Source organism: Brassica napus, chromosome C4 (assembly GCF_020379485.1).
Source record: "Brassica napus cultivar Da-Ae chromosome C4, Da-Ae, whole genome shotgun sequence".
In the NCBI taxonomy this organism is placed as follows: domain Eukaryota; kingdom Viridiplantae; phylum Streptophyta; class Magnoliopsida; order Brassicales; family Brassicaceae; genus Brassica; species Brassica napus.
In genome coordinates, this window is record NC_063447.1 from 27,212,386 (window position 1) to 27,238,808 (window position 26,423).

The window sequence follows — 26,423 nt, forward strand, 5'->3', positions numbered from 1 at the left end:
GATTATTGGAAAAAATACATCTATATTATTAAAAGAGAAGTACTCATTTGAAAATGTTCTTACTTCATTAATTAAACTCCCTTTTTTTTCTTGTTTTTTTCAGTTGCATTTATGAAATATACTAAAACGAATAAAACTGTCTAATTTATTATTTGTCTTTTCAGTTACATTAAAGAAATATGCTTAAATGAATTTAAACTTCCTATTTTATTGTTTGTCTTTTTCAATTACCTTAATGAAATATCCTTAAATAAATTTGGACATAATGTCATTTAATCAACCAAAAAAAACTCATGAGTTATCCTTACGTGCATAATTTTAATAATGGAGATTTTTAAAAACGTGCATCATTAAAATGTTACTTAAAACATACAACACTAATATATAACATGCATCAATAAAACTAGAATTTGACTCACAAAATTGTACGGATATTATTTTCAGTTGATTAAATTTAAAAATAATTATTTATTCAAAAACTATTTAAGAATGGCTATGTTTTTAAAAATTATATAGTATTATTTGCTCATAACTCATTTGTCATTTGATAAATTGTTAGAAAGAAAATTTTAGCATAATATAACCCAGGTGTCATTTGCTAAATTTATGGTTTTTATTTATATTTTTTATTATTTACTTATAATATTTTCATTTTATATTTGAAAGATAAATGAATTTTCTTTCAAACAATATTTTTGTAAATGTATTTTTTAAAAAATAATCAATTAAAATTGTTATTATCATTGAATATCATTATTTTTGACATAATTTGAGTTTTCGTTTACATCAAAACTTATCATATTTTAGGATAATTTTAATTTAAAATGTAATTTTTATATTTTTCAAACAAATTCTAAAAATATTTTTTTAATATTTTGTTATAATTGTTAAAAAAATATTGAGTTACATTTCAAATAAAAAGGTAAAGATATTAAAAATATTCTAATTAAAATATGTGAAATTTAATATAGTTTTAAGGAAATGGTCAAAAAAAAAAATTACACATAAAATAATCATAATTTTTGTTAACTGGGCGGATCATTATTTATATGATATCGCACACGAAAGAAATTTTTTTTGTTTTTAAAATTATCTAATTAACTATATACTCATTTTTTTATATTTTTTATATGATATCACACATTCGTAAAAAAATAGATAGTTTAAGATGCAAAAAAAAATATTTACTTAATGAATATAATATGAACGAATATTACAAATACATCATTTAATAAAATAAATAATTAAAAACTGAAAATTCATATCCGCGCTGGCGCGCGGATCAAGGTCTAGTATTATTGAAACGATAAGGTTGGTTAATAATTACAAATTTTTGAAACAAATACATATTATTTAAATGATAAGGTTGGTTAATAATTACAAATTTTAAATTAAAAAAAAACTTAAAATCGTAACAAACTATGTTAACAAAACAAAGAATATATTGTGAATATGCTAAGTAGATATATTCTTAGATTTTTTTTTGTTAATAATATTTTAGGGAATACGATTATCAAAACAAGAAACATAAAATAATTATCTTACTTGGTTAACAAGTTTATTTATTACGACACAAATACACAATTTTCCTTATTTCTATCAACCAAAATATCTAAACGATTATATATATATTTTCTACCAAGATTTTTGTTAATCTACATTGATTACAAAATATTCTATCATAATTTCTCTAAATCTACATCGAATACAAACCTCACTTATTATAAATACTGACTAACTCGAAACCCTTTTACCATCAACTCTATCGAAACCAAAACACCACAAAAAAGCCAGCAAAGAAACGATTCCAAAAACATGGTTAATAATATGCAGATGACCTTCTTGGAAGACTTCAAATCACACAAGACTGTTTGGCGTATACAAATCAAAGTCCTCCACTCATGGAGACAATTGAACAAAATTGCTGGTGATTCATGAAGTGTATCCTATTGGATGCAAATGTAAGTGTGTTGTTCTTTATAGATTTGTGTTTACGTATCTTTGTGTTTATCAATATTTTGTTCAATCTAACTTAATTTATTTATATTTATACTTTTTTAAGGGTACGAAAATCCATGCCTCATGTAAAAAGACTTGCATGGATGATTTGGCTAGCAAGGTTCCTGTTGGAGAGTGGATAAACATTGATCACTTTTCTTTGACTGGTGCTGGACGTACGTATCAAACAACAAAAAATGCCTTGAGAATGAATTTTGTTCACAAGACTTCCATCTCTGAGTCAACTCTCCAGATAGAAGAAAATTTTCTTGATTTGGTTGATTGCGAAACCATACTAAGTGGGAAACCTGATACGAACATCCTGATTGGTATGTGTTTATTGATATAGCTGAGTTTTTTATCATCATAATCGTTAGTTTTTAACAAGAATAAGTTGTTTATTCAGATGTTATTGGACAAGTTTTAGACTTGGTGATCTTGAGACAGTTCATTGTACTGGACGAAAAGAAAGGAAAAAGTTGGAGTTTACACTCAGGGACATTTTGTAAGTCTATTTTATAAACGTTTTTATTGTACATCAATCATATTTTTTTTAAAAAAATATGTTTATGGTGTATTTTTATACCGCTTTAATACATGTTTATAAAGTGATCAAAGGTTGCTTTGCTGCCTTTGGGGAAAATATGCTGAGAATTTTACACAGCTTGCCAAGAAGCTGAAGATGGGTTTGTTGTATGACTTCTAAGATTCGCTAAGATTGGTCAATTTAGAGGTATATATACTATAAAAACTATATCCTAATGTAAACTTTAATACTCTCTTAGTACGAGAACTTATTATGTTAGGTACAGAGCAATTTTATATTTAATCTGGTATATAAACTTATTCTTATTTCCAATAATATGGGAAATCAAAATCTCAAATGCTTATGATGCAAGTCAAATCTTTATCAATCCTGAAATTGAGGAAGCCAAAGCCTTTAAACAAAAGGTAATTTCCTTAAAAGGGTTAATAGTTTAAAATATATTTATAAAAATGCATTATATATTAATCTACATATTTATCATTCAGAGATTCTGGTGACTGATAAGATCATAACAAGAGTCATGGCATCGTGTGTTGTCCATTATTAATGGGATCATCTCCACTTGTTTAACATGTTTCGTACTTGGCAGTTATTTAGTTATCTTTCTTTGTCTATTTAAGTAACTATTGTTTTATGGATTGATATGAAAATAAAATTGCAGTAAACTTGTGTTCTTGTTCTCTTAAGTCTTTGGGACCTATTATTTGGTATCAGAGCAAACTCTATTAGCTTCGAGGAGGGGCCTTAACTGGCATCAAAGCACAATTTTGTTTTTGATCCGGACCACTTTGTGGTATCAAAAACTTCTATCTATCTCTGTTTTGATCCGGACCACAATTTGTGGTATCAAAACTTCTATTCAAAAAGAAAAAAGAAAAAAAAAAATCCTCCTCGTAGTCCTCATACGACTAGCTTGACAACCGTGGGAGCATGGAAGATGTGAAGATCAACCTCCTTCTTGCAGTGCATGATGAGTTGCAGAAATTGAAGCATGTTATGATGAATGAATTCAAACGTCTCCGGCAAGTCATGAGTCCTCCGGTGGAAATTACCAAAGCTGTCAAAATCAATGGTGATGAAGGCTTGGCGGTTCTAGGCTGTTCAAGCTTTGCTTCTTCATCAAGAAACAATGAGTTATTCAAAGAAACCATTGATGTGTCTAATGATGAAGCTCTAATCGCACAGTTCTGGATCTCGAACGTTGCTCACAAAACACATTGGCATGCCTATTGGGAATGTCCTGAAATCTATTGTAATTACTCTTGTAAAAGTCGTAGTGCCGAGGTTTGACAATCATATAATATTAGGTGGTTATAATGTTTTGCTAGAAACCGCTTATAATCTATGAATTGAGAATTCATTACTAATATTATATGATCCTACAGGGTCACACACCTAAGCAAATTGGATAAGTGATATATTGGGTTGTATAGTATATTTATGTGTATTATATATGATATAAGTACATATATATATTTATACGTATAAACTCGTATGGTATATGATTATTAGTTGTTAAGTGGGCCTTGCTTAATAAACTATAACGTGACTTAACTCACGTGTATTAGGTCAAGAGGATTTGTCTTATATAAGACAATGGAACTTTGATAATCATGATACAGACCTGCGACGGCAAACCCTAAACACAAAAGGACGAATAGTTCGTCAAGGCTTTTAGAGATTTGATCTCGACGGCACTAGCATCCCGTGTCGATCCAATTTGTGTGCGTGTGGATACCGGTAGAGGCACGACGTTTGGAGTGCTTGAAATCTCGACTTGGTTTATTCATCTTTCCGCTGCGAATAACCAGGTATATTCGAAACTATAAGATCTAGATTTTTTTCAGTATTTGCATGAGATTCTAGCATATGAATTCATAGGTTGATTTGTAAATCGTTATAAACCGGTATGAATTCCTACAGTGGTATCAGAGCCAGGTTGTTTTATACTGAAACTGAATCTGAATAAGTGAGTATATGTTAGATATACGAAACTGCTGAAATCTATATGAATTATTCTTAATCGTAATTGGATTATGAGTTTAAGTTTAGTTTATACTGAAACTGAATCTGAATAAGTGAGTATATGTTAGATATACGAAACTGCTGAAATCTATATGAATTATTCTTAATCGTAATTGGATTATGAGTTTAAGTTTAGTTTGGTTCATATATTTTAGTAGATGAATTCATGTAATCTGAATTATTGATTTGCCTATGAAGGAAAATTGAACTTTGGGAAAGTCAATATACTCATGTTCGAGATAATTATAATCTTCAGATTATTAAGCAACTAATATATATATATAGTTAATATAATATATTGTTTACTTGATTATCGTATGATATTTAATAACTAGGCATCTCGCATTATTGTAATGTTTGACTGCATGTTTTAAATATTTAGATATATAATGTATTCGTGACTAATGAAACCGATTGAATCAAGTGTTTGGTTTGATTGGTTTAATACAATTGGTTTGGTCGTTTGATTAGATTTTAATTAGATTAAATTCTAAAATCAAATATATAAATAATTAATTATTTTAATTAGATTAAATTAATTTAATTATTTATAATTCAATTAAAATACACATAAGATATGTATTAGTTATATTTATATTTATATTAGATATAAATTTTAAATATAAGTTCAAATTGAATTAAAATTTGTTCCTCAATTAATTTCAAGTACTTTTGATGTCTACCCAATCTTATCAACTATCAAGGCTTATTTCGTTGTAAGATGGGCTTGCCAAAGTAAGGTGTCTGCAATTACATGAGTGAGGTAGATGGTAACGGTTACCATATGAATATAAGATTGGTTTACTTGACTAAGCTATCAAAACGGTTTTGGGCTTAGAGACATAGGTTGGATAAGACATAAAATGTCATCTGACAACCAAGAATTATATTGGATATAATTAGCAAAGCGTTGCTTACCTAAATATCTAAAAATTCAGGCGATGAGCCAAAGCTCACTTGAATTTTAGTGAAATATGGATCTTGGATTATTATATTCATTTGAGGAAATTGTTTTGAATATAATATGAGTTTTCTTAATTGTTGAGATTTCTCTAATTCCTGAGCATCATATTAATATTTGCTATTCTTCTATTCCAGCAATGTTAACTCCTTGCAACCCATTTTCATTGCGATATGTCCTTCAGAAGGACAAATTCAATGAATCAAAATTCCTCCAATGGTATCGAAACCCGAGAATTGTTCTCAAACAAGAGTTTAAACCCTACTTGGAAGATCTAAAAAAGAAAAAGACTTTTGAAACATCGTCTAGGGGTATTTATGTTATAGAAGTAAATGTTACTACTTCTGGTTCTACTTCATGGGTATTGGATACCGGCTGTGGTGCTCATATTTGTACGAATATGAATGGCCTAAGCAATAGTAGAATTTTGGAGAAATGTCAAGTGGACCTACGCGTGGGAAATGGAGCAAGAGTTGCTGCATTAGCCGTGGGAACTTTTCACTTGTCTTTACCTTCAGACTTGGTTTTAGAACTTAAGAATTGCTACTATATACCTGCTATAAGTAGGAATATTATTTCCATTCCTTGTTTGGATTTGGAAGGATTTCAATTTTCGATCAAAAACAAGTGTTGTTCCTTTGATCGTAATGATATCTTTTATGGTAGCGGTTCATTAGAGAATGGACTTTATATTCTAGACCAAAGCGTGCATGTCTATAATATCAGTACCAAAAGATTCAAGTCTAACGACACGAATTAGACTTTTCTTTGGCATTGTCGTTTAGGCCACATAAATGAGAAACGCATTCAAAAGCTTCGTAGTGATGGACTTTTGAGCTCATTTGATTATGAATCATATTAAAAATGTGAATCTTGTTTATTGGGTAAAATGGCTAAGGCTCTTTTTACTGGACACGGTGAAAGAGCCAAAAGACTTGTTGGAACTTATACATACTGATGTATGTGGACCAATGAGTATACATGCTAGAGGAAACTATCAGTACTTCATTACATTTACTGACGACTTCAGTAGATATGGTTATGTTTATCTAATGAAACATAAGTCTGAATCTTTTGAAAAGTTCAAAGAATTTCAAAATGAAGTACAAAATTAGCTTGACAAGAAAATAAAAGCTCTTCGATCTGATCAAGGTGGAGAATATTTGAGTCAAGCGTTTAATGATCATCTGAGAGAATGTGGAATTGTTTCACAACTCACTCCTCCAGGAACACCACAATGGAATGGTGTGTCCGAAAGGAGAAATCGAACTTTATTAGATATGGTTCGGTCTATGATGAGTCATACAGATCTTCCACCATTTTTTTTTTTGGAGATACGCTCTAGAAACATCTGCGTTTATGCTAAATAGATGTCCATCAAAATCAGTTGAGAAGACACCATATGAGATGTGGACTGGAAAGGTTCCAAATCTGTCTTTTCTGAAAATTTGAGGTTCTAATGCTTATGTCAAACGTATGTTTACTGATAAGTTTGGACCTAAATCTGATGAATGCTACTTCATTGGTTGTCCTAAAGAAACCAAAGGTTATTACTTTTACTACCCCACTGAGAACAAAGTGTTTGTTGCTCATAGTGGTGTTTGTCTTGAGAGAGAATTTATTTCCAAGAAGAACAGTGGGAGTAAAGTACAACTCGAAGAAGTTCGAGAAACACAGGAGATGGTTTCATCATCTTAGGAAGATGATCAATTAGATTTACGAAGAGTCGTAGAATCTACACACGTGGAACCTGAAGTGCGTAGGTCCGAAAGGACACGTCACGAACCTGATAGATTTGAGGTTTGGGTGACGGATCATCATGATCTATTGATAATAGAGAGTGATGAACCTACGTCCTTTGAGGAAGCTAGGATGGGCCCTGACTCCAATATATTGCTTGAAGCAAGCATGTCGGAGTTGGAATCTTCGTTTTAATGAGGCAATCAAAGAGTTTGATTTCATTAGAAATAAAGAAGAACCTTGCGTTTACAAGAAGACTAGTGGGAGCGCAGTCTTCCTTGGTGTTGTACGTAGATTACATACTTTGAGGTTGTTTCTTAATGAAATACATGGAAAAAGCTACATATATCCTTGGAATAAGAATCTATAGAGATAGATTAAATAAGACTATTGGATTATGTCAAGATACTTATATCGATAAGGTCTTACATAGATTCAAGATGCATGATTCCAAGAAAGGCTTTTGCCAATGTCTCACGGCCTAACTCTTAGCAAGACTCAGTGTCCTTCGACACATGATGAGCGAGAGCGCATGAGTAAAATCCCATATGCTTCTGCTAAAGGATCTATCATGTATGCCATGATCTGTACTCGTCCAGATGTTGTATATGCTTTGAGCATCATTAGTCGATACCAATCTGATCCAGGTGAAAGTCACTGGACAACAGTCAAGAATATTCTCAAGTATTTGAGAAATATTATGGATAAATTCTTGGTCTATGGAGGAATTTATGAGCTGGCTGTAAGTGGTTACAGCGATGCCAATCTTTCAAAATGACAAAAGTGATTTTCGATCACGAGTTGGTTTCATCTTTTGCCTTAATGGAGAGTGGTGCGTTGGAAGAGTTCCAAGCAAAGCACCATAGTATAGTCTCAATGGATGCAAATGTTGTTGATCCATTGACCAAGCCTCTTCCATGGCCTAAGTATGAGAGTCATACTGCAGCCATGGGTATTAAGTATCTTAAGATGTGATCTTGATTTAGTGGGAGGTTTTATGTTTATGATATGATGTTCATATTGACATACATTTGATTATGTATTCAAACAAATGAAATTGTTTCAGATTTATTTGATTATTGGATAATTAAATAAATGTCCCAAAATAATTTATATCATTCTTATAGGTCATCAAGTATGTGACTTGATCATGAAACTCTATAAGTGAAACATGCTATAAATTATTAAGGTCCCTAGTCAAGGTTGTTAACGTGGGACATTAATAACCATGAATGACTAGTATGTGAGGTGATTGATGACTAAGTTTAATGTAGTCATTCAATATGTGGTATTGAAGTCAATCACATGGATATGTGTTAGAGAACACATGATCGGACTGACCCGCTATGAGAACTCTACAAGATTGTTATATGAGTGTCATAAGAGTTTCTCATTACGACTATAGAGTATAGTCCTTAGACCTGAGTTCATCATGATTCTTTACATGTGGATTAGTTCGCTTTGACCTTGTCAAACATCAGCCGTAACTGGTGATTATAAAGGCATTGATTAGGTGTTCTATGAAGTTTGTAAGGAACAGGGATGGAACAAGATGGGATTTGTCCCTCCCATATAACGGGAGATAAATATCTATGGGCCTATCAAAGATTTAATACTGTGAAATGCATGGCCATGCTCAAACGAGGTGAATGTCAGTCGTTTGTTTTATCAGTATAAATCATAGTTCGATAAACATGATCTAGCTTAATAAGGATGGCACTAGTTCTTGCCTTATGCTGAGATCGAGATATAGAGACAAAAGGATTATGGGAATTACCAAAGCTGTCAAAATCAATGGTGATGAAGGCTTGGCGGTTCTAGGCTGTTCAAGCTTTGCTTCTTCATCAAGAAACAATGAGTTATTCAAAGAAACCATTGATGTGTCTAATGATGAAGCTCTAATCGCACAGTTCTGGATCTCGAACGTTGCTCACAAAACACATTGGCATGCCTGTTGGGAATGTCCTGAAATCTATTGTAATTACTCTTGTAAAAGTCGTAGTGTCGAGGTTTGACAATCATATAATATTAGGTGGTTATAATGTTTTGCTAGAAATCGCTTATAATCTATGAATTGAGAATTCATTACTAATATTATATGATCCTACAGGGTCACACACCTAAGCAAATTGGATAAGTGATATATTGGGTTGTATAGTATATTTATGTGTATTATATATGATATAAGTACATATATATATTTATACGTATAAACTCGTATGGTATATGATTATTAGTTGTTAAGTGGGCCTTGCTTAATAAACTATAACGTGACTTAACTCACGTGTATTAGGTCAAGAGGATTTGTCTTATATAAGACAATGGAACTTTAATAATCATGATACAGACCTGCGACGGCAAACCCTAAACACAAAAGGACGAATAGTTCGTCAAGGCTTTTAGAGATTTGATCTCGACGGCACTAGCATCCCGTGTCGATCCAATTTGTGTGCGTGTGGATACCGGTAGAGGCACGACGTTTGGAGTGCTTGAAATCTCGACTTGGTTTATTCATCTTTCCGCTGCGAATAACCAGGTATATTCGAAACTATAAGATCTAGATTTTTTTCAGTATTTGCATGATATTCTAGCATATGAATTCATAGGTTGATTTGTAAATCGTTATAAACCGGTATGAATTCCTACAATGCCAATTCCGCTCCGTCACATCCAAACCAAAGCCATGAACCATTCACCCCAACACCAAAGAAGCTCAGCCAAGAAGAACCAGTTTCTGGTAAACCTCCACCACTACATGATAAAGAAGTTGTACTTGTACAATCCTATGTTGCTATGGAGAAGAAACATAACATGATCATAAAGGCTAGTCATGTTGTGTCGAACCTTGAGGACAAGGTTCTTTGGAGGGTGGAGTATTGATAAGATCATAACAAGAGTCATGGCATCGTGTGTTGTCCATTATTAATGGGATCATCTCAACTTGTTTAACATGTTCCGTACTTGGCAGTTATTTAGTTATCTTTCTTTGTCTATTTAAGTAACTATTGTTTTATGGAATGATATGAAAAGAAAATTGCAGTAAAATTGTGTTCTTGTTTTCTTAAGTCTTTGGGACCTATTAATGAGCCATAACCATTTCAGAGTCACCGGACAACAAGCTTGAGAAAAAAATAGTGCTTGACAAGTTGATGCAATATCAACAGAAAAAAAGCTTGCAGAGTTGTTTGAATCTGATCAGGTAATATTATATAATATATATATTGATATTTTTATATTTAAATAAAATGTCACTCAAGTAATTTTTTTTTTTTTGTGTTAGATTGAACAATGCAGAGTTATGGCAACTATATGTGACATTAATACCGATTGGGGTTGGTATTATTTTGGTTGCCTCGATTGCAACAAGAAGGTTTTTGAAGAGTCGAAAATTGTAGTGAGTGAAAGGGAAAGATGTTCTGAGTTTAAGGTTTACCAAATCATTGAAAATCGGTTGTCTTGTGATGTTGCTAAGAAACATAGATCCTACTGGCGGATTAATGAATGGAACTCGACTTCAGATTACAGAGATGTATGATTACATGATAAAGGTGAAAGTGATTATAGGAGATAAGATTGGGCGAATTGTTCTTATTCCTAGATTTGCTATTACCCCTTCTGACAAGAAGTTACCTTAACTTCCTATTGCTGTGGCGTTTGTCATTACAATTAATAAGAGTCATGGCCAATCACTCTCATAATTTGGTATTTATCTACCAAGACCTGTCTTCTCTCATGGCCAACTATATGTGGCTATCTCAAGAGTTAAATCTAAAAATAGGTTGAAGATTTTGATTGTGGACGATCAAGGCAAGTCTCAGAGACAGACTATGAATGTTGTTTTTAAAGAAAATTTCTAGAATCTCTGATTTTATTATTATTATGTTTTTTTGGTTTTCTAGAACTATCTATGTGGGTTGCACACAATGTTTGATTTTGACATACCTTTTCAATAATTACTAGGTGTTTTCCTGCACTATGTGCAGTGATAAATTTTTTAAAAGTTAAATTATATTTAAAATGAAATTTATTAATATTATATATTTTATTATTTTTGACTAATATTTAATATAAAGTTGATTATTTAAGCATAAAATTAAGAAAAAAATAATTTTGTTTATTTTTATCTATTTATTTTGGTTAAATGTATTAAATTAACTTGTATAAAATTACTAAAAAACATATAAAAATTGTATAGTTATTAAAAATTATAACTAAACAATATTTATAAAATTTGTAGATATCTAAAAGAAACTAATGAAATTACGATTAACAATTTATTAATTTTTTTAAAAAGATGTAGAAAATTTTGAAAATATTAGTAATAAAAATTGTATAATTATAAAAATACAATTAAATAATGTATTTCGAAATTTATAATGCATATTTTAATATATTTATTTTAGTGATGATTTATGAATTATTACCATATTTTAAGAAGTTTAACAAAAATATAAATCAACATTAAATGTAATGTATTAGTTATTGTCATATTCTATAAAGTGTACCAAAAATATATGTCAGTAATAAATATGATTGTCCATGTCATATTAACTATAAGCCATGTCATCAATCTTGTTAGCCATGTCATCATTTTTTTTGTAAAAATGATTGTAGATAGGACATGTGGCAAAATCACTTCGCAAATATAGTCTAAGGGATTGATAAGTTTTATTATTTTCAATCAAAGCAGTCAAACATTCAAACACATCAATCAAGCTCCGGTTTATTACCTAACTACCGATAATGTTCCATTCATATTCTATAAAGGTAATCTAAATTTATCAGAACAACTTACTGATTGCTTGGTTGACGCAACACGTCCTGACTATTTGTAATTCTCCCTTGGCTTGCATTTATCTCCTGATGATTCGCGGATGTTTTTAAGATCCTACAGCACAAAACATAGAACCACTACCAGAAAAACATAAACAATGTTTCATGTATTATACATTTTTGGACTTATCTGCTTATTGCCCTTCTTTGATAAAAAATTTAAAAATATTCTAATATTTGGTTTTATGATTGGGTAGTTTGATAGTTAATATACATACATAAATCGTTGCTAATAACACTATATTTACCTCATGTTAAAATTTCTATACTATTTTACACACAAATTAATCTTCAAACATATTTCGAACAAATATCAGGAAACGCAAACGCATGATCAAGTTTCATATAAATTAATAGTGCTTATGCAAATGACCTATATATATTTGTGATATAATCGTCAAAATTATATGATTAAAACCCTAAATTTCATAACTATTAAAAATAAATCAAAAACAAACTTGCGCTTCCCAAGCGCATGTCAAAATATAGTTTGGTGTTAAGAAGACGAGATGTCAAGTACTTTGATAGTTTGTGTTCTTCTTCTTTAAGACTTCAAGTACTTTCTTTATGTTTCATAAAGCTATGTTTGTTTCATTTTCTGTGTTGGAAAACTATGTTTTGTTTCCTTGTTTTTTTGCTTTGACATTTCGATTAATGAGTCTGGTTTCATTTAATATTAAATTTTCTAGAGTTTGTTTTGATTTTGGTTAATCAGATGTAGTTCGGGTAACGAGTATGCATGGTTTCATTATTTTTAGTTAAATTGGGTAATATTTAACCGAACCGAAATTTACCAATATTTGGGTTATATATGGTTACTTTCATCACAACTCCAAACTGACTGAAACCAGTCGGAACCGATCCGAAACCGAACCGTAAGTCAACCAATACTATTTGGATACATATTTCAAATAATCGAACTACTGGGAATCAACTTGATTACCCGAAATCCCAAGCCTATTAAATATTTGGGACATTAGTGGAAGGGCTATTTCTAAATCGAATTCATGAATATTTGTATAATCAATTGACTTAGAAGATATTTTATGCACTTAAAAGACGATTTTCTCATTTATTGTGGGCGGGCGTCTGGTACATGATTGATTTTCTCTTTCTATTATATTTTGTAACATATCGTAGAAAATGTGCAATAGTATAGATCTAAAAAAACTCAATTTCTACAAAAACACTACAATCTATACTATTAAAATATGATACACTTCCATTTTTTTTCCACAAGTTTCTCCTACCTTTCTGTCTAAACCGCATCTTTCATTAAGGACAGTTTGGACGTTTTACGCCATTCTGTTTTCGTCTCTAATACTGCATCGTTTTCCTTGAACTATTTTAAAAAAAAAATCGAGCAACAATTTGTTTGTCCCTCTTACGAAACCACAAAACGATTGTGGATCCTAGTCCATAAATGAAATTAGATAAGATCAGTGAAAACTCCAAACCCCAAACCCTGAACCCTTTTTATGTGTGTTTACCTATGTTGCATGGAAACTCCGTTGAAGGTCCGTTTCACGTTTCGGAAACATTTCGGAAACGTTTCGGAATCGGAATCTCTCGGAAACTCGCGGAAATACATTGGAAACTCGTTTTCTAAAAATCTCAGTTTGAAAATTTAATGGAAACTCGCGATTCTATTTTGGAAACGCTTAAAAACTCTTTTTATTTTATTTTAGGAAAAAATTGATAAATAATTAATAAATATAAGGATTAGTTTGTTATTTTGATAGCGGTTATTTTGATGGAGCTAATGAAAATGAGGTTGAAAATGATGTTATTGATCTTTTGACTTGCTGTTATAATTTTTATTTTAGTTAACCTATTTAATATTTAATTAATGAGTTTTTGTTATTTTGAATTTGTATATGACTTTGATGTTTAATGATGACTTATTTTATTTTTTTATGATTAAATAGAATGACTATTTTTTTATTTGTATTCTAAGATATACTAATCATAATAAAAATGAACGCAAATATTGATTAATTATACATATATATGCATATATATTTATAGACGTTTCTAAAACGTTTCCAAAGTAAAAAAAAAAAAATCATGTTTCCACGTTTCGAAAGGTTTCGCTTCCACGTATCCGTTTCCGTTTCCATGCAACCTAGGTGTTTACTCTTCAATTGAATTTGTTGAAAATGTAATGTTACTAAATAAATAACATTATGAGTGTTATTTACATAAATAAAGTCATTTCTTCTATCTAATCCCACAATGTGAATATTTCATTCAAATAAAGTCGTTTCTTCCACCTAATTCCTAAATGCGAACATTTAAAAATATATAAGAACACAAATACGCAACCCTACACAGTTTACAGCATCTTTATTAAATCCCAATTTTCGCATATTCTTAACAACATTAACTGATTTGATTATTCGTTTTTAAATAGTATAGCTCACTTTTAAAATCAGATATATCTTTATATTATCTTTAAAGAATGATGATTTCATATAATCCCAAGAATGCTAACGCTTTTGTATCATTCATGAAGGAGAAAGTCATTGCGTCTATAATCCTAACAAACAACTATTCCAAATATAATATGTAGCGCCTATATTTCTTATAATATTTAAAATAGATACTTGGGCGAGTGTCTATGTATTTAGTGCAGATATATAAACTACCATATATACAATAGTAAATATTACATACTTAGGCAAGTGTCAAAGTATTAACTATTAACTAATGCATTTAAATGCAAATATATCTATTAACATAAGAAAATCTCGCTTTCAATGTTCTATATTTTATCAACTTCCATATTAAATTATTTGCTACACATCATCAAATTTTCCTTTGGATACAAACATAGATTAAGTAAATATTATCTTAACTAGAGAAATGATATTCAGAAACTACATTTCTCAAAAATTCTGCAACTTCCTAAATTATATGTAAGATTTTCCCTAACAATAAATTTTAGGTTTCATGAATACTCTATTAAAATTCCCTATAAATATAACCAGTTCCATCGACTTAAACTTACCACCCTTTCGACGCAGAAAAACAAAATCAAATACTATGAATATTCTTATGCCATTCACTTCTTTGGTTATGTGAAGCCTTTCAAAACCGGTTGGATGGTTCACGTGAAAGTGTTATATACGTGGAAACAGTACAACTTCGTCTCTAGAGAAACACTTGAAATCATCTTATCAGATGAGCGTATATGTTTTGAGTCTTTTGTTTATTTTTAATAGTATAGAATTGAGTACATATTTTATTTTAACATTAAAATCATAACATAACTAACTATCATCGATTTGTATATGAATATATAATAGGAATGCAAAATTCATGCTTCATGCAAGAAGGCGTACCTGGAAAGCAAGGGGAGACTTCTACCATTCAGAGGAATAAATAAAAATTTCACATAAGCCCTGTAACTGTAATGTACAGATCAACTGACCATTCCTATTAAATGTGCTTTGTTCATAACACAACAATCTCCATATCTAATCATGTGAATGATGACATGTTTCTAAGTTTGGTCGATTTTCAGTTGGTTATGAGTGAAACGCTGCAAGCATGTTTTCTTATAGGTACTAATACAACGAAATCAGATATTTATACTAAAATTCTTATCATTATTGATTTTGTAATACACGTATGTTGCAGACGTGGTCGGTGAGGTCGTTGAATTGGGAGAGCTAGAAACAATTCAGTGTTCAGGAAAACCAAGGAGGAAACTTGAGTATCATCTACAAGACATCAAGTCTGATCCTCCAAATATTTTAAATTATAGATTTATAAGTTTTTTGGGATTGCAGATCCTTCTTTTGAAAGGTTAATTATCTTAGGGAAAATTGCCAAAAGAGAACAAGAAAACAACATAGTTGTCCCTATGGTATAAATCCATCATTAAATTGTCCCTTTAGTATAAAATTTTCCAAAATTCCAAAACTAACCTTGAATTAATCTAATTAAACATAATTTAATTGTGTTTGTTTCATGTGCTAAGTAATTTTTTTTTTTTTAAAAACGTGTTACAAAGATATATTAAAAAAGTTAAAACAAAAAGGGAACAAAACACGTAACCCTAATTTCTTGTTGGTTTCTCCGCCTCTCTCTCAAGAAAAACAATCGAGACTTTGAAAATGGCGATCCTGTGTAATAACCGGTGAATTCAACGGCGAAATCAAGCTTCTCCGCCTCTCTGCTGCTCGCTGCTTCTCTCTGTTTGCCTCCACCTCTGAACTAATTTCGTTTTTGTTTCACCGCCTCTCTCTGATGGCCAAAAAATTGAGACTTTGAAGATGGCGATCTTGTGGACGAACCAGTGAAATCAAAGGCAAAATCGAGCTTATCCGCCTCTCTGCCTCTCCGCTTCTCGGCGCTTCTCTCTGATTCTCTTCACCTCTCCGCTACTCTCCGCCTCTCTGCTTCTCGTCGCTTCTCTCCATTTCTCTCCACCTTTCGGCTTCTCTCCCCTTCTCCGCCTCTCTCATCCGGCTATCTGGTCTCAATTTGTGAACGGTTTGTTTCTTTGATTTGTCTTAGTCTTTGTTTCATTATTAAGTTTGTTACTTTGACTTGGATCAATATTTGTTTGCTTGTCTGAATTGACTTTTTGATTATGTGAACCGATTTTGGTGAACAATGTTAGTGTTTGTGTTTGTCTTTATGAGTGTTACGATACTGATTTCGCTGAACAAAGTTTGTGTGTATTTGACTGTTAATTGTCTTAATTTGCTGATTTGATTGCGAGATGGAGATTGACTTGTCTTATTTGATTAATCGATCTACTGTGTTTCTAAATTTAAATTTGATTAGACAATGGTGTTTTGCTTTTGATTATTATCTTGTGTTTGGCTCAGTTTCACTCTGGCTCAGTTTCACTCTTACGCTTGTTTCGGGCGTTTGCATGTTTATGATATTGCTGTTAACAACCATGTGTTTTATTATCTTTTGTAGATATGGAGCTGGAGCTACCTAAACGATTATATGCAGAGGGTTCAGAACCTCGGGTTAAGAAGATCAACAACAGTTGCCGCATGGAACTTATCAGAGATCTGAAGAAAGCTATGTGTGCAGAGTACGATGATGTGAAGAGAGATCCTGTTTTCACACATATCATGGCTATTGCCGAAAATGATCTCAAGTTCTCTGGGAAACTAGTGGATAGCTTCATATGTAGACAGCTGATTACCTCAAAGCTGCATGAGAAGTGGTTTGTTTTTGCGAGGACGCCTCTCCGGTTTTCGCTTCAGGAGTACCATGCTGTGACAGGCCTCAAGATTACACGGGAAACTAACAGTGACGTAGTGAAATGGAAAAACGACGGGGGTTTTTGGAGTAACCTACTGCACACAGGTGGTAAGATCACCTTGCAGTCGATCAGAAAGGTTCATCTACAAGAAGTTCACACTTGGACGCGGCTTGATAGGATGAGGTTGATCTACTTGTGTGTAATAGTGGGTGTGGTGATGGGGAGAGATGAGAAGGTGTCCATCCCTCATATGTACATCAAGTTGGTGATGGATTTTGACAAGGTTCGGAAGTTCCATTGGGGTCTTCACTCGTATGATTTCCTGTTGAGTTCGATTGAGAAGGCAATGAAGAAGTTGGGTAAGAAGGAGAGCTACATTTTCGAGGGTTTCTCCTATGCTCTCCAGATTTGGATTATGGAGGCAATTCCTGATTTTGGAGAAATATTAGGCAGAAGAGTCTCAGACAGCTTCAAAGGTCCAAGGTGTGGCAATTGGAAAGGAGTTGCAAAAGTTTCTTATGAAGACATCATTGAGCTCGAGGACTCCTTAACTAAGAAGGTAACATTCTCTCTGTTTTTTTCTTTTATATGGTTGTTGTATATATTTTGTTTGGATTTTCATGTTTTAACTGTTTGCAGGATAACTTCTTCTCGGTCATATCAGTGACTGGTAATGGTGATGTGTTTCTAGATGCTCAGTACACAAGGGAGGGTGAGATGGAAGATGAACGAGTGGACCTTGTTTTGGGGAGGATCAGGAACAAGTATGATTGGAGCAACACAGACTGGCCAGTTTTAGACCCTGAAGAGTCTAAAATGGAGGAACCCGACAGCCATGATAGAGGGTCAGAAGCTGATAAGATCGTGGATCATACGGATGTTGTAGCAGACGAGGAGAACTCTTCGGTTAAGGTCGCAGGAAAAGGCAAGAGAAAGTTTCTTGATGAAGGAGCAGAGACAAGAAAGAAGAAGGTGCTGTGTAAGCGATCAGCAGAAAAGTTTCTGACTTTTGGTCCTGAAACTATGAGTTTCATTGAGGGTCTTATCCGCACATCTGTCACTTCATTGGGAGATGTGCTCAGTATGCAAATGGCGAATATGGAGAGGGTGTTTACAGAGAGGATGGGAAAGATGGAGATTGAGGTTTCACAGCTCAAGGACGCAATCAGTTTGACTGGTGAAGGAAGCTATCCTAGTAAGAAAGAAACTGAAGAAGCTCCACTAAACAGCAAAGCCAAGGAAGCTCCACCTAAGAGCAAAGGCGCTCAAGCTCCACCTAAGAGCAAAGGCGCTCAAGCTCAACCTAAGCGCAAAGGCGATCAACCTACTCCAACAAAAAAGGTACTACCTAAGAGAAAGTGTAGAACTTGATGAACCTGGAACTAGGATGCTTGAGTTAGGGTGCTGGAGCTAGGCTTATGGAACTTTATATTGACTGTGTAATATTATGTAATATGGAATGTGAAACTTTGTGTAATAGGTTTCTAAAGTGTAATATGTTTGAATGTTTGTGTATTAAACTCTATGAATGTAATGCTTTGTTTGTGTTATGAATAAATGGCTTCTTCTTATATGCAATGTTTTAAATTTTAATGAATAGGACGGGAAAAAGATTGCTACAGAAACTAATGATTTTGATTTTGGATTGAGTACACAAGACTTGCGGGACCTGTCCCAAGCTACATTTGTTGACGGTTTTGATCTGTCTCAAGTGAAAGTTGAGACGTTAAGTAAATCGAAACCGTTTAACATGGCTCCACTGCAGTGGAATGATGAGGAAATGGATCGAACCAAAGAAGACTCGCCAGATGCCGCGTTGGTGTTTTTCCGTGAAGAGGATTGGGAAAAAGTTAGAACTTGGTCAACTTCCTCCACGTAAGTACTCTATTCTCATTCATCTGACATGTATTAATACATTTAAAATAAACTAATGAATGTTTTACAATTTTATCATTGTATTTGGTTTCAGACCTATACGGATTGGACCTGCCACTTTAGATTTTGAGATTGCTAATCGTCTTATGGATAAATCTGAGTGGTTAAATAGCTTGGTAAACCTTAGAGACTATTTGCTTCCATATGTGTCTTTTAAATACATTGTGTGTGCTAAGATTTTCAAAATATGCAGGAGATTGACGCTGCAATGTACGTATTCCGGGAGAGAACATCTTTGAAACGATGGAGACCTCATCGTGTCGCCTTCATGACTGTCGTCTTCAGCAATATGATTAAAAAAGAGTATGGTCATTTAGAAGCTCAGGGTAGAAAGAGCTACATGCTTCATAATTTGCTACTGCAGTTCGGTAAAGGAGTCCTTCCACCACATGGCAGGACACATGAGATATGGAATATAGATGTGGATCGCCTGTATGTCCCTGTTCATGTCAGTGGGAATCATTGGATCGCCTTGTGCATCAGTTTCGTGACGAGGAGCATTGAAGTGTTCGACTGCTCGGGTAAGAAAAGGTACAAGGAGGTGGATGGGTTCGCAAACCTTATTCCGCGTATTGTCAAGGCAGTTCAGCCTATGAGACACCAGAAGGATTTCGCAGTCGGTGCATATACTGTTTCCTATGTCCCCGTTGGGAATCTGAATAAAAGTGCATGCGACTGTGGCGTCTATGCAGTGAAGTTCATTGAGTGTCATGCGCTTGGATTGGAGTTGTCGTTGTTGCATGATGGTAACATTATCGAAGCTCGCCACAGGATTCTATGGGATCTTTGGGAAGCAGCTAATGATCCGGAATTGATTGATAGGATGTCAAAGTATCAATCCCCGGAGTGTCTCTCTTCGACTGTAGAAGAGATTTTGTGAGACTGCTTGGTTTCAAGTTCTAATGTAATGAACAAGATTGCTTAATCTGATGTATAACTTCTAGATTTTATTATCATTTTTAGGAACAAGACTGCTTAGTTTATTGTATAACTTCTAGTGTTTAATTATGATTTTTAGGATTGACTCTTGTAATCAAATGTACATCTTGTGGTTTTGTTATTAAGAGTTTTTAGCTGAAGAATGCTAGAATTTAACACTGTTTTAAATTAGAACCTTAAGCTAAACCCTAAACATGCCCTAACCGAAACACAAAACCCGGAACAAGACCACAGTCAAACCTAACCTAAACCCTAAACATACCCTAAACGAAACAAAAACCCATAACAAGACCACAGTCAAACCTAACCTAAACCCTAAACATACCCTAAACGAAACAAAAACCCATAACAAGACCACAGTCAAACCTAACCTAAACCCTAAACATACCCTAAACGAAACAAAAACCCGGAACAAGACCACAAGAACATTTAGAATAATTGTTTTACTAGATCATCCCGTAGGAGTAAATAAATCGAATCAAATGTAATACACTTAACTTGGCTTCTTGCAAACCAGACTTTTGATCCAACTCAACAATCAAACCCGACCAGAACTAGATCCACAATAAACCTAAAACCCGACATATATAACACCAACTCAGCAACCAAACCCGACTTTTCCCATTTTTTTCTGTTCTTCTTTTTCGTCAATCTCCTTTTTCTCTCTGAAGCAGTTTCTCACACACATGAATACTTCAAGGCGACATTCATACGGGGTGCCATCTAGGTGCTGGTGCGGGAAAGGGGTTGTGATATTCTACTCGAGAACTGATGACAATCCTTACCGACGGTTCTATAGATGTGAAATAGGGGCACAGGTTCATAGTCTTGATTTGTTTTTCGATTCAATTACCGATTTGTTATGTTCCTTTTTTGTCTGATTCGATTTTCGATTGTGTAGGATAAACATCATGTTTTTTCATTCCATTTTACTTCTCCTAATTTGATTTTCGTTTCTATGTAGCGAAAGAAGGAAAATCATTTATTTAAGTGGGTTGATGACGCCTTGCTTGATGAGATTCGAAGGGTAGAGGCTGAGCAAGGGAGAATTGTAGAAGAGATTGAAGATCTGAAAAGTAGTATCACACAGAGAATAGAAGAAGAAGTTAGGAAGCAGAAAAATTCACTCGAATTAGGTTGCTTAGGAAGCATTCTATGGCTTTTTGGAAGATTAAGAAGCCAAGAATGAGTGAAATCAGTCTACTGGTTCTAAGTATCTTCTTGTTAGTGTGTTTTTTTCATTTTTACCAGTCATTTGGTTCTTAGTATTGGCTTCAATAAGTGTTTTGTTGCAACAATATTTGTGTCGACTTTACCAGTCAAATGGTTCTTATATTTTGTGCTCAGTGATCTGTTCTTACAATCCACCTTTTTTGTTGAAAAATCAGACATCAGCTATTGTCAAACAAACTTAAACTCGAACTCAAAAGCATAGCTGAACATAACTAAACAAACAGAGAGATAGAGAAGTGAAGTGAAAATAATACCAATGTATAACAATGAAACTGATAAAATAACCATACAAGAATTATCCAAAGTATCCAAAGTTAAACAAAGTTGATTATTTTTAGAAGAAAAAACCATACGAGACAAGGCAATACTGCACTTTCAAACACCACAACTTGCATACTTGAACAGACCAACCTGTAACAGAAAAATAAATACCTGAAACACAATTAAATCGAGATTGAAAAACATATAAACGAACTGGCTATATAAGCTGACCCTTACCATATGTGACTGACTATATTGGTATTTTACAAGTTGCTCTGTTGTGCCCACTAATACCACATCTACTACACTTGCGAAGCTGCCTCTTTTGTGATGTTTGCGATGACCGAAGTTTATCTTCAACAGTTTCATATCTCCGTTTTCTATTCCTTCCAACTGATTTTCTTGACTCTGGTGGTAGCACATTGTCCACGACAACATCTTCTGGCATGGACCAAGCATCCTCAGGAACAGCAATAGGATTGATGCTTTCATGATAAGCTTCTCGCCAAGCTTCTGTAGTGTAAAATAAATCAGTTAATGTGTGTGGCTGTCTGCCAACATGAAACCCAGCTTTAATTGCGTGCCGACAAGGTATCTTCATCAGGTTGTACTTCCCACATGAGCAAGTACGTCTATCCAAATCAACTAAGCAGTCGATTTTATCACCTCTAACAAGCAAGCGACCATCGCTGACAGGGTAAACTGCAAATCTTTTGCCTTTCTCGGTTCTCCTTTCAATCTTTTTCTCCACATCTTCGGTAAGAGGATGATTATGCTTTGAAATCTTTTTCTTACGGTTATAAAACCACCGAGTCAGCATTTCTCTGATACTGTCCAACAAGGGAATGATTGGATACTCTCTCGGCGAACGCAAAGCAGAGTTGATGGATTCGGCAGGGTTTGTTGTCCTTATGTCATATCTATATCCAGAGAATTGACATCTTGCCCACTTTTGGACTTCAGCATCCCTTAGGTATTTTCCAATTGCCGGACTGATATTACACACATTAGCAAATATCTTTTCAAACTCAGCAACTCTATAAACCTTGGACGCCTTTGCAACCAACCCAACAAGTCCTTTCCCATGGTAATATGTTACCACATTATTCAACAAATGATGAATGCAAATACCATGTTTAGCTGTTGGATACACAGTCTCAAGCGCCTTAGCAATGGCCGCATGTCTATCCGAAATGAAAGCCAAATGATGATCATCAGCAATGACACTATTTAGTTGTCTCATAAACCATTCCCAAGAATTTTCATTCTCTGAGTCGACTACTCCGAATGCAAGAGGATACAAATTAGAATTTCCGTCTACAGCAGTTGCAACCAATAGAACTCCTTTGTATTTGTTCTTCAGAAAAGTGCCATCAACCACAATAACCCTCCTTATGACTCTGTTAAATCCTCGTAGCGATTGCCCAAATGCAATAAACAGGTACCGAAATCTCCCTTTGCTGTCAATCTCATACGATGAATGTGTTCCCGGATTAGCCTCTCTGAGCATGTGCAAGTATTTCGGTATTTTTCCATAACTTCTCTCTGGTATACCTCTAACAGCATTAACCGCATATTCACGAGCATCCCATGCTAAAGATTTCGTGATCTCACAGCCATGATCCATAAGCATAATCTGTATTATATCATTGCATTTCGGCCCTTCCTTAACCCCTTCACGAACCAAATCAATGAAAACACGTTTTAGGAAGTTAGAATATTTTGAGAATATTTTAAAAACTGCAACTTCCTTAATTTTCGAAAATTCAGTTTTTTTATCCGTAGAAGGCACCTTCTACACTGTGTAGAACATAACAAAATTCCAGAATGTAATTTCTACACTATGTGGACGTTCGTATATGTTTTAGATTTTGCATTCCTGATAACTTAGAATACTCAATAAAAGTAGAAACAGTTTTCTGAATAAAAGTAGCGATCATTACAAATAGTAGAATACGTATTCCCCATATTTAGAATTATAGTAAAAAGTAGTTTGTACGTTCTAAAACAAGTAGATGGATGTGTTCATTCTAGAATTCATTTTCTACTTACCCGTTTTGTGTAGAAACAGAATTCTACTTTTAGTAGAACGTAATTTAAAAATATTATTTATTATGTTTTTTAACCCAAAAAAAAATATGTGTTTGTGTAAATGGGTGTTTTATTAATTGTTTATATTTTTAATAATTTTTCTGATTCATATAACTATTTATTTCATTAATTTTAACATATGGAAAGGGTAAAACGGAGAAAAAATGGACAAAAAAAGATTTATACCATAGGGACAACTATGCTGTTTTCTTGTTCTCTTTTGGCAATTTTCCCATTATCTTACTCATTTGTTTCTCCTTTTAAAATAGTGATTCAAAAATTATATTCTGTGTAAAAGGAAGTTTTCTGAAATCGTGTATGAGGTTTGCACACAAAACGAAAATGAAGTGACTATTTGTCTAATCTGTGTTGGGATAAAAATCGGTCACGACGAAATGAATGTCTGAAAGTCCCCGGAAAATATTTCTCGCAATAAACAAAAAAAAGAAGTCAAGAAAGAACGGAAAAACTATCAAAAGTCTAAGGATCAGTTCGTCGAAACAAACAAACTTGATCATCGAACACGGATTCAGCTCGGACGTTCGCCGAGCTGGACCCAAGACGGATTCAGTTCGGCCGTTCGCCGGGCTGGACCCAACACGGATTCAGCTCGGCCGTTCGCCGAGCTGGACCAGTCAAGTTTGGTGAACGGCTGCTCGCCGAGCTGAACCAATCCAGTTCGGCGAACGGCCGAGCTGGATCGACCGGAATCTGTCTTCACCTCGTCCTCGTAACTCCTCTCCCGAGATTGCATCAAACTCATTCTTGCGTCGTCTCGATCGAAGGCATCGTCGGAACTTTACGATTTAAAAACCGAAAGAATCCGATCTTTCTCGAAGAACATTCGGATTGATCGTATAAAACGGCAACGGTTAGCCGAACACCCAAGGTTGCCTACGCTATAAGAGGAATTTGAATGTTCTCCGGAATTGACGTCGTTTCGGAAGCATTCTTGTCATAAAATCATAAAAGCGCCGAAGTCAGAAAACGGCCCAGAAAGGGCCAGAAAACGGTTAAGAGCCCACTTATGATTTTATGAAACCAAGCCAAGTTGTTACGACGGTTTATCATTTGTTGCCCATAAGAAGATAAATGTCAAGTTTCCGAAGATAAATGTCAAGTTTCGAAGGATAAATCCGAAGATCGAAGGAAAATGGAATATTTCCGCGAAGTGATAAACTCGACCAAGGGCAGAAAGGGAAAGAGCAAACCGCCGCTAGGAGGAGTATATAAGGACGTCGAGGTTGAAGAGGCAAAAGGACAATTCTTATTACTCTTAGAACTCTCTGCCCTTAGAAACTTTTAGGCATTATTCTCGACATGTTTGGTTTCTATGACTGGCACTCGATTACTAGACGAACTCGCTCAGGCAGTTCGATCTCTTGTTCTACTCTTTAAATCGAACTACGTTTGGCTTGATCCTTGAAAGGGGTACGTAGGCAACCTTTCATAAGGTTCAGTACGAAATCAATGAAAACCTTTTTCGTATCTTTTTCGTTTTCTCTTATCGAGCAGCGACTCAACTAGGTTTAAGGTTTTAGGTTGCTAGAACTAAGTAATTCGCTGACAGCCCTTGCGGCCGAAGCTTTTATAATCTCTTGTAATGATCGCAACGCTCTTACGTGGATTCAAAATAAGATATATCTTTTTCTATGAGTTCGTTTTGTTATCTTTTCGTATTTTCCACATTTGTTTGGTTACTTGTCGTTGGATCTCACAGAGAATCAGAGACCCCAGGGAAAGTTAGGGTTTCTAGAATTTCCTCCGATTACAGAAATCGACGGTGTGAATTTCGGTTCCCATAATTTGGCGCTAGAAGGAGGGGGGTACGGATTACTCTAACTGGTAGCCGCAAAACGCTTGATCAAAACAGTGTCTGGAAACACGAAAAACAAAATCGCAGTTCGCAACAACGCTGGTATGACAACTCCAGCTGCCACTGCGCATATGGCCAATGCTTACGCAAACGCCACAGTTCTTGAGAATCGAAAACCTGGCCGCGATTTTTCGCCACATGAAGTGCAACGAAATGAGCTCGCAATTTCTCTGTCTAAACATAAAGGGAAACAATAAATTTTATCAAACCCCGTAAGTTTGGCTCATTACCGAACTAAAGAAGTCTCAACGCGTGAGGGTTTTACCAAAACATGTTTTCCGAAAACTTTACGGAAAAGTAAAACTTCCTCTCCCCAAAACCGCAGAAAAACCATAGGATGATCGCGGAAAAAGGAAGCACATCAAATCGGGTACATAACTCACCGCTGTACTTCTTCCGATTATCTTGCGGAAAAAGGAAGCACAACAAATCGGGTACATAACTCGCCGCTGTACTTCTTCCAAATATCTTTCGAAAAAACCCTAGATTAATCGTAGAAAAAGGAAGCGCAGCAAATCGGTTATGAAACCCCCACGGCTGTACTTCTTCCAACTAACTTTCAGAGAAACGAAGTTAATTTCTGCAAAATCACTCGAAACCTAAAACGGCTGACGAAGACTAAATAAAGCTAAACGGGAGATCGTATCCCCACCGCTAAAACATTTTCTGAAGCCTAAGGTCCCGTAAGCTGGTCCCCATTACTTACACGAAAAATCCTTCGTACAATTAGATCAAGTCTTACGAAGAAACT

At 34.1% G+C, this 26,423-nt stretch overlaps 2 protein-coding genes across 2 annotated transcripts; one reads left to right on the forward strand and one right to left on the reverse strand.

Annotated features, from left to right (window-relative positions):
- Positions 1-16,061: 16,061 nt before the first annotated feature.
- On the forward strand, positions 16,062-20,351 carry LOC125585189. Its single transcript, XM_048753787.1, has 6 exons — positions 16,062-16,604; positions 17,043-17,896; positions 17,977-18,678; positions 18,938-19,212; positions 19,307-19,388; positions 19,466-20,351. Exons 2-6 carry the CDS (start codon positions 17,045-17,047, stop codon positions 20,150-20,152), a joined length of 2,598 nt encoding a protein of 865 aa, XP_048609744.1. The 5' UTR covers positions 16,062-16,604; positions 17,043-17,044; the 3' UTR covers positions 20,153-20,351.
- A 1,604-nt stretch (positions 20,352-21,955) lies between these two features.
- LOC125585950 lies at positions 21,956-23,332 on the reverse strand. Its single transcript, XM_048755688.1, has one exon. The coding sequence runs from the start codon at positions 23,330-23,332 to the stop codon at positions 21,956-21,958; it is 1,377 nt and encodes a 458-aa protein (XP_048611645.1).
- Between the last annotated feature and the right edge of the window lie 3,091 nt (positions 23,333-26,423).